Source organism: Chrysochloris asiatica, unplaced genomic scaffold (genome assembly GCF_000296735.1).
Source record: "Chrysochloris asiatica unplaced genomic scaffold, ChrAsi1.0 scaffold00032, whole genome shotgun sequence".
NCBI lineage: Eukaryota > Metazoa > Chordata > Mammalia > Afrosoricida > Chrysochloridae > Chrysochloris > Chrysochloris asiatica.
In genome coordinates, this window is record NW_006408550.1 from 14,382,445 (window position 1) to 14,395,868 (window position 13,424).

The window sequence follows — 13,424 nt, forward strand, 5'->3', positions numbered from 1 at the left end:
CTAGAGATTCGGAAGTAGTTCATCACTCTTTCTTCCTAGTCTGTCTTTGTCTGGAAGCTCATCTGAAACCTGTCCACCATGGGAGATCTTGCTGGTTATTTAAAATACCAGTGGCAGAGCCCTCAGAATCACAGCAACTCAATCCACCACAGCACGACAGACAGACGAGTGGTGGCTCTTTGGTTTTATGTTGATACTGTCACTTTAAATTTCTATATCAATCCTGATACAATCCTGATATAATCAAGATACAAGCAAGTGTTCTCTCCTGATATTGTCAGTCCTAATAACAATCAAGATAGTTTCTCCCAAGATGGTGGCTCCGGAAACAGCTGAGTGTCTTGAACCAGAAAACAATGGATTGGAATAAAAATTGAAATCTTTCAAGAAAGTGAGGTGGCACAAGAGGCTCTCGTTCATCTCTGCCAAGAAATTTGGAAGACAACTATCTGGCTGACTGATTGGAAGTTGATCCATATTTGTGCCCATTCCAAAGAGAGGTGACCCAATGGAATGCGGAAATCATCAGACAATCTCTTTGCTATCTCAAGCGAGTAAAGTTTTGCTAAAGGTAATACAGAAACGGCTACAATCATACATTGACAGAGAACTTTCAGAGGTTCAAGCTGGATTCAGAAGAGGCCGTGGAACGAGAGATAGCACTGCTGATGTCTGATGGATCTTGGCTGAAGGTAGAGAATATCAGAAAGATGTTTACCTATGCATTATTGACTATGCAAAGGCTTTTGATTGTGTGGATCATGACAAGCTATGGACAACATTTGAGAAGTATGAGTATTCCAGAACACTTAATTGTACTTCTGAGAAATCTGTACCTGGACCAAGAAGCAGTTGTTTGAACAGAGCATGGGAATACTGAAAGTTTTAAAATTGGGAAAGGTGTGCGATAAGGTTGTGTTCTTTCACCATACTTATTCAACCTGTATGCTGAGCAAATAATACGAGAAGCTGGGTTCTATGAAGAAAAACGTGGCATCAGGAATGGAGGAAGACTCATTAACAACCTGCGATATGCAGATGACACAACCTTGCTTGCTGAAAGTGAAGAGGACTTGAAACATTTACTGATGAAGATCAAAGAACATAGCCTTCAGTATGGATTGCATCTCAATGCCAAGAAAACAAAAATCCTCACCACTGGACCAATAAACAACGTTCTGATCAATGGAGAAAAGATTGAAGTTATCAAGGACTTCATTCTTCTTGGATCAACTGTCAACACTCGTGGAAGCAGCAGTCAAGAGATTAGACAACGTATTGCATTGGGCAAATCTGCTGCACAGGAACTTTATTTAAAGTGTTGAAGAGCAAAGATGTCAGCTTCAGACTAAGGTGCACCTGACCCAAGCCATGGTATTTTCAATAACCTCATATGGATGCAAAAGCTGGGTAATGAATAAGGAAGACTGTAGAAGAATTGATGCCTTTGAGTTGTGGTGTTGGAGGAGAATGCTAAAAGTGCTATGGGCTGTCAAAAGAACCAATAGATCTGTTTTGGAAGAAGTACTGCCAGAGTGCTCCTTGGAGGCCAAGATGGCCAAACTTCGTCTCTCATACTTTGGACATATTGTCAGGAGGGAACAGTCGCTGTAGAAGGATGTCATGCTGGGTAAAACTGAGGGTCAGAGAAAAAGAGGAAGACCCCAACAAGATAGATTGGCCAGGTGGCATCATTGATGGTGTCAACTGTGGCGGTGGTAGTGAGGTTGGCCCAGGATCGGACATTGTTTCGTTCTGCTGTGCATGGGGTCGCTATGAGTCGGTTCCGACTTGATGGCACCTAACAACAGCAACAACAACAGCCCCGTATTAAGTATAATGTAGTCTTCACTTAGCTCTTCAGGTGAGTTCATCACTTAAGCTTGCCCACTATTTGAACAAAGCCTAGGAATGTAGAAACTTTCATTTCGTTTTTGGACTAGTCCAATCTCAATTTATTCTCTAGGTTTTTTCATGTAAACCTTTAAAAAATTAAGGTCATATTAAGATGTTTTTTAAAAGCACAATTGCTTTTCAAATTTAATTTACATTGAAATACATACAGTATTGGTAAAATAAAAATATGTAAATATATTGACAAATATAAAATATATACATAAAATATAAAATTATATTTCATGTAATCATTTTGAAATGGTTTTTCAGGATGGATATACTCCACTTTTACTTGCTATAACTGAAAATAATGCAGAAATGGTAGAATTTCTTCTGAAGAAAGGTGCAGATGTGAATGCTTCAGATAACTCTCAAAGGTATTATGATGTTAAATGAGCTAGCACAGAGCTGTAGGTAGTTAAGGGGGTAAGACTATATATATACGTAATATATATTAAGGAGTGCAGTGGGTTCATATGTTAAACATTGGACTGAGAATCACAAGGTCTGCAGTTTGAGCATGCCAGCCACTCCTGTAAAGATATTATTAAGTGCCATCTAGTCAGTTTCGACTAATAGTGACCCTGTATAGGGTTTCTGGGAATCCTGGTGTAGCGCTGTGGGTTAATGTGTCAGACTGCAAAGCTGTTTGGACTGCAAGGTCGGTGCTTCAAGCTCACTAGCCACTCCTTGGAAACCCTATACAGGGTCGCTATGGGTTGGAATCAACTTGACAGCACTTAACAGCATAGGGTTTCTGGGGAGCAGCTGCTGGTGGGTTTGAACAGCTGACCTTGTGGTTCAAAGTAGAGTGCTGATCCTACCGTGCCCCACCAGGAGCAATCATATACAGGATTGCTGTGAGTCAGAACTGACTGGATGACACTTCACAACAACAGTAGTATATATTAAGGAGCATAGTGGGTTGTGTGTTCACTGTTAACTCCAAGGCCAGAAGTTTGGGTCCATTCCATGGGAGAAAGATGAGGCTTTCTGCTCTCATATAGATTTATAGCCTTGTAAACCCTATACAGGGTCACTATGAGTTGTATATATCTATTGCAGCAACAATGTACATTATACTATAAATATATATTATGCATTTATAATGTTTATTGTATGTATTCGTAATACATATATTTGATGTTTGGAAAATATTTGATTATTTGGCTTATGATTTTGAGCAAATTTACTAGACTCCCGGAGTCTGTTTTTCTATTTGCAAATTTAAGTGGTTTGACCAGATTGATAATTTTATAATTTTTATAACATTAAAATCGTACACAGAACTCTAATTTCTAGACCATAGCTGCTGCAGTAGAGGTGGGAGATCTAGAGCCCCAGGCATTTCCTTCCCTAAAATTTTGCATCATTTCCTTGAAAATGCTAGTGATCCAGGAATCTGAGACTGAAACCCCTTGAAATCTCTGCTTCCTATGGACTCCTGATCTTTAGATCTGTGAATGGCACAGTTTCAAGCAGATTTACCCATGCATTTCAATAGTAAACTGAGAAGATTAACATTTGATGAACATACCTGGTTAAGAGCCATAAACTGACATTTATTTTTATCTATTGCTCACAGAACAGCCCTTATGATTGCTCTCAGTGATGAACCAACAAATTTAGTCAGTGTTATCCTTCAGCAAGATGTGGACCTGTCCTGCCAAGATATTTATGGATTCACAGCTGAAGAATATGCTTCTTTTAATGGTTTTACTATGTAAGTGATACTGGATAAAATCCCTGTTTATCTTTTAACGATTGTGTATAGAATATCAGTACTTTATTTGGTTTGGTTTTGTGGGCTACCATTTGTTCTGGGAAAATTGTGTATACTTTAGTTGTATTTCTACGAGTATACTTCTATTCCTTCATTGTTGTTGTTATGTGCCGTGTAGTCAGTTTGAGCCTTCAACCTTGTGAATCACAGTCCTGTGCTTGTCCTACAGTGCTACATCAGGACTCCATTAGGAGAAGACAACACAGGAAACATCCCAATTTCTCTCTTCATTGCCTCACTCACTCAGGCTCATGTGAAGAGCAATGACATGTGACACTAAACCTTTCCTTGCCAACATCACCAGATATTGTAGTTAAGTGCTGTTGAATCAGTTCAACTCATAGCAACCTTGTATAGGGTTTTTGAGGCTATAAATCTGCAGGAACAGAAAGTATCTTCTTCTGCAGAATGGCTCGTGGACTTGAACTATGTGGTTTGCAGTCCAGTACTTATCCTCCAGAGCCACCTTGCTCCCATATAACCAGTTACATTACAGCCCAATTGTTAAATCCAGTAGTGTTTTTTATACCTCTTCTTACTTGTTCCCTCTAGTGACCTATCTCTTTGACATTTTCTATCCTCTCTCCTTTCAAGATACTATTCTTCTTCTCTATCATGAAAACAATCATGGTTTCATCTTCTTTAAATATTGGTTTAGTGTTTAGTTCTTTAGTTCTTGCTTAATGTAACCCTCTGCCTAACTTAAACTTCTGTCTGCTTGTTGATAGTTCCCCTATCACTATTTCCAATAATCATCCCCAGAACAAAGTAGAATATATATATATATATATACACACACACACATACATACACACAAATGTATGGATGTACTACAAACACATAACACACTTCATCATGAAATCTTAGCACTAGAATATTTTTGGGTAAGATAGAGCATTATTTTTGCTAACAGGGCTGTTACTTTCTTTCATTCTATGTTCTTGATATAAAAGTGATTGTGTTTTGATTTTGTATTATTGACTTTATTGATTATGGTAGTATGGAAGTTATTCAGAGGCCACAACCCCTTCTAAGTATCTTTATGTTGGTTGCATCTTTAGGAGAAATTTGCTAGTTAAATTGTGAAGTTAAGAAATTGTACTAATTTTTAACTGAAGAGAGAGAGGCAGCTTTTACTTTGTTATTAAAGGCACTGATTTGGGAATCTAGTTTGCTGTTTTGGCTAATTATTAGTTACATGACTGTGTGCAACTTATTTAATATGTGGGGGGTTCAAAAAATCATGGAAATATTCTACTCTTTTAATTACACTTTTCCATGAGCTTTTTGAAGCCCCCTTGTATTTCTAAAACTCATACATAACCTGGAGAAAATAAGATTAAGGAATGGGCAGCTAGACAGGTGCTTGGAGAACTGCTGTTTAAGAGATGATAAAACATTACTACCATTATCATCTTAATGTAATATACTATAAAGTGACAGAACAGACCTGTAAAAACATGGTACCAGACATTCCCATGACAGCCCTTTCTACTTAGCTGCTGGGGTTAATTAGTCATTGCATGTTGTTGTTAAGTGCCATTGAGTAAATTCTGACATATAGTGACCCTCTCTAAGGTTTCCAAGGAGCAGCTGGTGGGTTTGAACTGCTGCCCTTGTGGTTCAAGCCGACCTTGAGGTCCAGTACATTATCCTGCTGTGCTACATCAGTATTCTATCCATTGTAGTGGCCACACAGAACTCAGACACTATATTCACAGTTATGGGGTTTGTTAGGGAAGTGAACAGATTACAATTCAGGGTCAGAATTGGTCAGGTCATAGTTATTCCGATCAGGACAGCCTTTCCTAAGCTGTGCCCACAGACAGGTCTTCTCTGCTGATAAATGCCCATGGGACACACTATTCCATCATAAGCCTCAGCGTCAAGGTGTTTGACTTTAACTCTGTGAATCAACAAAGTAGCTCCTACAATTAATACTCAGAGACACCCCCCATTCTGCAAACAAGTCTCCTGCTAAAGTCCCTCAGCTTTCCTTGCTCTGAGCTGGGGACGCCCACTACTCAGTCTCATGCTCTGGCTCTGGCCACTGCTCCTCCTCTCCATTCATCTGGTATCACAGCTTTCTGCCCCTGGGTTCAGGGTCCAATGGATACGCTCCCCTCCCGGCTCTTCTTTGATGATAGTGCGATCCCCAAACTCTCTTACCTAGACCTGTCAGGAAAAAGTTGTGTGGGAGTTTACAAAGTCTATGGCTAGAAGAGACATTAAATAATTCATTGCACTTCAGGCCACCCTGGCTCTTCTAGCTATTGTCCCCTTCATACATAATGGATTAACTTTCAACATAAGAAGAATTTTAACTGAGCACAGCAGTGAAAGTTTGTAAACCAGTCACTTCATATCTTTATTTACTGTCATTTTAGGAAACCCAATTTCTAAATTGTCCTTCTTGATCAACCCAGTACTCTGAGCAGAAAAGCATGTTTTTTTAATCTAAAGTGTGTTCTGTTCCTGTTACAACTTTGAACCTATGCATCCATAAACAGTCCAGTCCAGAGCAAGCTGTCAAAATTGCAGCAATTGACACTAGCTCACAATGTCACACCTCTCTTCATTAGATTAGGTTCAGGTCAATTCAACCCTTGCCATCCTAGCTAAGTCAAATGGGTTGTTGTTGTTGTTGTTGTTGTTAAGTCCTGTTGAGTTAGTTCCAGCTCATAAAGATTGTCAGGGGTTTCTGAGGCTATAAATCTTTGTGGGAGCAGAAAGCCTCATCTTTTTTCCAAGTAGCAGCTGAATCCTTTTATAAGTTAGCAAAACCAGTGCCAACTGAAAATTGGTTTTGCTAATGCTGAAATAGAAATCTCCCTGTAATGGAAATTTAAAAAGTACACCTTAGTGTTGATTAGTTGGTCTCCATTATACAAATGTTGAAACAAATATTAAGAGACTGTTTGAAGCAAGTGTCCATATGTCTCTGTCCTGCCCTAATCATAAAAGCTATCTAACAGTGCTGATTTGAACATTAAATGGAATCACATATGCTGGGCCAGAACCACGTTTTATGGGTTCTGAAGCTTTTGACAATTTGGGGAACCATTTTTCAGAAATATAATGTCAAATAAAAAATATAAAAGGTTTGTGACTACCCAAAATTCTGATCCTGCAAAAGGAAATAAAAGGGGACATTGCAATAGAGACTGGACGCTTTAGAGACTGATCAAAATAGTTTCCTTTTGTAAATTACACAAAAGCACATCATCATGTGAGCACAAAGCTAGGTTTCCTCTTAGGGCCCTGGAAGAAGTCCATTAACACGTGAGACCTTTGAGCTTCATCAGTTGCTTGGAATCTCATCCTTTGAAAGTATGTAGTGTGTTTCTAACCTGTCTTGCTTACATTGTTGTGGTTCTTAAAGTGCTATCAAGTCAGTTCCGATTAATAGTGTGTCTGAGGAGCAGCTGGTAGGTTTGAACTGTCAGTCTTGTGGTCTGGAGTCTAGTGCTGATCCTACAGCACCACACCAGGAGCTTAGATTAGGTGGAAAGGTGTTTTTTTTTAATTTAAGGTTTTTATTGTGGATTGAGTGAAAGTTTACAGGGTACATCATCAGTTTCACATTCAACAATTCATATAACTTGTTTCATTACATTGATTATAATCCCCTCCATATATTAGGTGGAAAGTTTTAAGAGAAGGCTTGAGGTCGGTTAGGCTGGTGTGACACACTTAGGAAGACATCAGCTAAAGTCTAAGGTGTTTATTTGATTATTATGTATTATGAATTTAGTTTAATTTTTGTGCTAGATTCATGCATATTTTTTCTATGAGTAGATATCATCAATTAATGGCTAATTATGGAAAGGAGAAGAAAATTAAAAAGACATCTTACTCTGAAAGTACAACTTTGAGCACTATGTGGGGTCTAAAAGAACTGGAGGAAGGTAAGATGATATGAACTAAACAAGTAATTTTTCTTGTTTTTGTGTTTTTAAGAAAGCAAACAACTTTCTTAATTAATATGTATATTGAAATGGATTTTTTTTCTCCTATTTTGAAAGGACAATTATTTTAAAAAATAGTTCTTAAGAATATTTGTGATTAGAATATTCTGGAACAGTTTTGACTGAAGATGTAAAGATAGTGAATGATTGCTTAGCATCTCCTTTTCATCTATAATTTCTTGATTAGTTTTAAAAAACAAATACTAAATATCGAGATTTTAATAGTTATAAAACTATTATTAAATTTTAATTTTGTTCTAAAATAATTTTTATTCTAAAAACACACACACATATTTGATAAGTTAATCTAAAATATACTGTATTACATAAGATTTTAAATTAATAGAATATTTGTAAAGAATTTTGTAATAAAAATTATCTAGAGAAACAGAGCCTATTAGATGGAGATAATGTGATATCTATTATCACATTAGCTTATAAGGTAAATAAATATGTTTCCTATCAAGAGATTAGGAGGCCTGGTGTGGCACTGTAGGACAAGCACTCGGCCACAAGGTCAGTTTGAACTGCAAGGTTGGTGGTTCAAACTTACCAGCCACTTCTTGAAAACCCTATATAGGGGTGTTAGGGTTTGGAACTAACTCGATAGCACTTAACCACAACAATAGATAGAAATGGATAAATAAACTGAATGAGAAAGATTGATTGATTGATTTCAAGGAATTGACTCATGGGATGTGGAGGCTGATAAACCATAGTCTATACTGCAAGGTCGGCGGTTCAGACTCACCAGCTGCTCCTTAGAAACCCTTTACAGGGTCACTATGGGTTGGAACCGACTCAACGGCACTTAACAACAACATACATAGATAATTCTGGCAATCTTATATCCCAGATTTAAGTCAGCTGGTGGGGGAGAAAGAAGAATTCTGGCAGATATTTCTTTATAGTCTGGAGAAAGAATCCTCCCTGGGGAAACTTGCAGTTTAGACAAAAGTTTGGGTAGCTCAATACAACATTTGGGCTAGGGTTTGATCAAACACCTGAGCACCACAACCTCGTCAAGGTAAGATATAAAATTAGATATTGAATTTATAAGGCATCAGCAAAAATAATTTTTGGTGCTCAGTTTCAAAAATACATGTGATTATACATATATTAAACAATCATAGTGCTTTTTATTTTTTTTTGTAAATTGGAGTCCTGGTGTGGCACCGTAGGATAAGCACTGAACTGCTAACAAGGTTGACGATTCAAACCCACCAGATGCTGCTCAGAAACCCCATACAGGGTCACTAGCTATAAGTTGGAACCAACTTCATGACACTTAACAACACAAAGCGTTTATAGAAATGTTTTTGTTTGCTACCATTGATTTGTCCCCCAATTCATGGTGACCCCAAGTATTACAGAGTAGAATTGCTCCATAGATTTTCATGGTTGTAATCTTTACAGTAGTAGTTTATGAGGCCTACTTTATCTGGAGCTACTGGGTGGGTCTGAACCACCAAACTTTAGGTTGGTAACTGGTAGCAAACTGCTTGCTCCATTAGACTGAGAAAATTATCCACAGACAAAAGATGGCAAACTTGAAAGTTATATTTTTGTCAGTTTCAAAGGTTACACTTAAATTAATCTTATTTGTAAATGACTATAAAATGCTGAAGTATCAACACCAGATTAGAGTGGAGTAGCTGAAGTATAAGGAGCCCTGGTGGTACTGTGGGTAAGGACCTTTAAGTTCAGTTCAAACCCGTCCAGTACTCTGAGGGAGAAAGATGATGCTGGCTGCTCCGTAAAACCTTAGAAACTCTGTCTAGGGTCACAATGGGTCAGAATCAACTCATTGGCCAGTAGTGAGTAGCTGAGGTGTAGAATTTACAAAATATACTTAATGAAAGTATTTGGACACAAGTGAAGACAATACAAATATAATTTGTTTTCTAGATGAATAACCTCATTTCTACAAATTCTTGGCTGCTTCCTTGAATTAGAAAAGTCTGTTTTGAAAGAGCAGTTAAATGAATCATCACAGCATTGTCACTGACCACCCATTTGAAGAAAAGTTTGTTAAATGGAGTGCGATATTTCATCTTAGACAATGAAATTTCAGAAGACATGCATCTATATGAAACACCATTGAAGGGGAAGTTATGTAAAATGTTGGGTATGCATCAAAAATTTTAAATAAAAACACTAACAGTTTAGCTACAAAATAGAGGATATAATTTGAAATAAACATGTATTAAATTATTCTTTTATTTACAAGTATTTTCATCGTGAAAACCGTGATTTAAAAAAAAACAAAACAAAACACTGTATGGTAACTTGGTTATTATAGAAATGAACAAACATTACCCAGTGTCATCACCCAAACAAAACGTGTATTAAATTTTGGCTTTTTTTTTAAGTCTGTAAAAACATTCTTGCCTTCTTACCCCTCTGCAAAGAGAACTTATAACCTTACTTTTTGATTTTTTAAAACACAAATACTACCGTAAAATTTTTATTGTGTTCCTCTTTGTACCTTAAACACACCAAAGTATATTCTGACTTCTGTACCATTTCTTGGAAGAATCTTCCTTTAGATGTCTTTGGGGACAGCTTCCTTAATTCATATGTGAACTCAGAACCACCTTCTTGGGAAACCTTTCTGTCATGTACAGTGCTTTCTTATCGATTCCTCTCCTCCTAGCTTTTTGGAAAATAATCTGTATGAAATCTTGGATTTTCTTTTGTCCATAGTCAAATCTCTCCCCCATGTAGAATGTCCATTTTTATTGTTGATTCTGAGTAGGGGAGACCCCATAATGACAGAACAGAACTGTCACTTGGCTTTCCTAGGCTGGATCTTTGCAGAAGCACATATCCTGGTTGAGTCCCATGACACCGCTGCATTTCAGTTATCAGCCAAGCATATAACCATTTTACCACTTGTTGTTAGGTGCTATCAAGTTGGTACTGACTCATAGCGACCTTATGCACAGCAGAACGAAACACTGCACAATCCTGGGCCAACCTCACTACTGTTGCCATGCTTGAGTCCATCAATGCTGCCACTTGGCCAATCCATCTCGTTGGGGGTCTTCCTTCTATTTCTGTGACCCTCCACCTTACCAAACATGATATCCTTCTCCAGTGACTGGTCCCTCCTGACAATATGTCTGAAGGATGAGAGACGAAGTTTGGCCACCTTGGCCTCTAAGGAGCACTCTGGCTGCCTTCTTCTAAAACAGATCTATTGGTTTTTTGGAAGCCCATGTCACTTTCAATATTCTCCTCCAACACCATAAGTCAAATGTACCATTCTACAGTCTTCCTTATTCACTATCCAGCTTTCACATGCATATGAGATTATTGAAAATACCATGGCTTGGGTCAGGAGCACCTTAGTCTTCAAGCTGATATCTTTGCTCTTCAACACTTTAAAAAGATCTTGTGCAGCAGATTTGCCTAATGCAATACATCGTTTGACTTCTTGACTGCTGCTTCCTTGAGTCTTGATAGTTGATCCAAGAAGAATGAAGTCTGTCACAACTTCAATCTTTTCTCCATTGAGAATAATGTTGTTTACTGGTCCAGTGGTGAGGATTTTTGTTTTCTTTACATTGAAATGTATTCCATACTGAATGCTGTGCTCTTTGATCTTCATCAGTAAATGTTTCAAGTCCTCTTCACTTTCAGCAAGCAAGGTTGTATCATCTACATATCGCAGATTGTTAATGAGTCTTCCTCCAATCCTGATGCCATGTTTTTCTTCATATAACCCAACTTCTCGTATTATTTGCTCAGCATACAGGTTGAATAAGTCTGGTGAAAGAATACAAATCTGTCTGACACCTTTCTTAATTTGAAACGATTCAGTGTTCCCATGTTCTGTTCGAACAACTGGGTATTTATTCTTACTCAAACAAGTTTAACAACAGAAAATACCATATGATACATAAGAGATCTTTAACTGAATAAATTTTCTTTAAACACCCATATAAATAGTCTACTTTTCCTTTCATGTGGAAAACTTTGGAAGAGTTTTTTTTTAAGTTTCACTCCTCCCTCCAGACAACCAACCTAGGATTATGGCATAATGTGGTGCAGATTTACAGTACCCTCAAAATGAGAAGAAACAACTACAAATACCCATTAATCATTGGAAGGAACATGGAACATGTAAAGCATGAATCTAGAAAACTTGGAAGATGTCAAAAATGTAGTGGAACACATAAAGATAGATATTCTAGCAATTAGTGAGTTGACATTGATTGGTATTTGACTTTTGAATTGGACAATAATAATGGTTTACTATGCTAGGAATGATTAATTGAAGAGGAATTGCATATCATCAAAAAGAATATTTCAAGTTCTTGAAGTATAGTATTGTCTGTGATAGGAAAATAGCACTATGCCTACAAGGCATACCAGTTAATACCACTATTCAAATTTTTTGCACCAACCACTAAAGCCAGTGATGATGAAATTGAAGAATTCTATCTCTAGCTGCTAAGATGGCGGATTGGGTACATGTGCAGTGAGGAGCTCCGTCACCAACAACACAGAATACTGGACCAAGCAGGCCTGGGATAGTGCTAGAACTCTGAACCACATATAAAGGAATATTTAGAAGATTGGAAAGCTTACAGCTAGGGGAGTTTGTAGCAGAATCAAGAAATCCATTGCTTTCTAATTCAAGACATTCAGCTACTCCCGGAGCCACCATCTTGGGAGAGACAAAGTATCAAAATAGCCATGAATGCCTGACAGAACCAGAGATACATACAGGTGTGGACATTCTTTTTTTTTTGGTATCTGTTCATTGGTCTCTAGTGGTTTGTGCACCTTCATTCTGGTGACTAGAGGGGATGCTTAAGCGAATGGACCCCCCCCCCCAGGGTTCTATCATACATGCACACAGATCTCCTTGAAATTTAAAGTGACAGTTTCCACTTAAAACCAAATAGCCACCAGTAGTCTTTCAGTTTGTAGAACTGTGGTGGCTTGTGAGTTGCTGTGATTCTGAAAGCTGTGCCACCAGTATTTTAAATACCAGCAGGGTCACCACAGTAGACAGGTTTCAGATGAACTTTCAGATGAAGACAGATTAGGAAGAAAGAGTGATGAACTACTTCCGAATATTTAGTCACTGAAAACCATATGAATAGCAGAGAAACACTGTCAGATATAGTGCCAGAAAACGAGCCCCTCAGGTTGGAAGTCATTCAAAAAGTAACTGGGGAAGAGCTGCCTCCTCAAAGTAGAGTTGACAGTGATGATGCAAATGGAGTAAAGCCCATGGGAGAAAAGTCCACAGGACCTTCATTTGTTGATGGGGCACAACTCAAAATGAAGAGACACAGCTGTAAACATCCATTGAAAATAGGAACATGGAATGTATGAAGTATGAGTCCAGGAAAATTGGAAGGTGTCAAAAATGAAATGGAACGCATAAACATCGATATCTGAGGCATTAGTGAGCTGAAATGAACTGGTATTGGCCATTTTGAATCTGACAACCACATGGTTTACTATGCCGGAAATGACAAATTGAAGAGGAATGGTGTTGATTCATTGTCAAAAAGAATATATCCAGATCAGTCATGACGTACAACACTGTCTGAGATAGGATGATATCCATGTACCTACAGGTAAGCCCAGTTAATACCACTATTATTCAAATTTATGCATCAACCACTAAAGACAGTGAGGATGAAATAGAAGAATTCTATCAACTCCTACAATCTGATATTTATCAAACATGCAATCAAGATGTATTGATCATTATCGGTAATTGGAATACAAAGGTTGGGAGCAAAGAGGAAGGA

At 37.8% G+C, this 13,424-nt stretch overlaps 1 protein-coding gene across 1 annotated transcript in view; it reads left to right on the forward strand.

Moving 5' to 3' along the window:
- The window catches only part of ANKRD7 (ankyrin repeat domain 7), a 22,923-nt gene that overhangs the window by 4,899 nt on the left and 4,600 nt on the right, over window positions 1–13,424 (forward strand). The window contains 4 exon segments of the mRNA XM_006859361.1: window positions 2,167–2,273; window positions 3,482–3,572; window positions 3,574–3,623; window positions 7,478–7,587. Coding sequence (XP_006859423.1) covers window positions 2,167–2,273; window positions 3,482–3,572; window positions 3,574–3,623; window positions 7,478–7,587 — 358 coding nt within the window.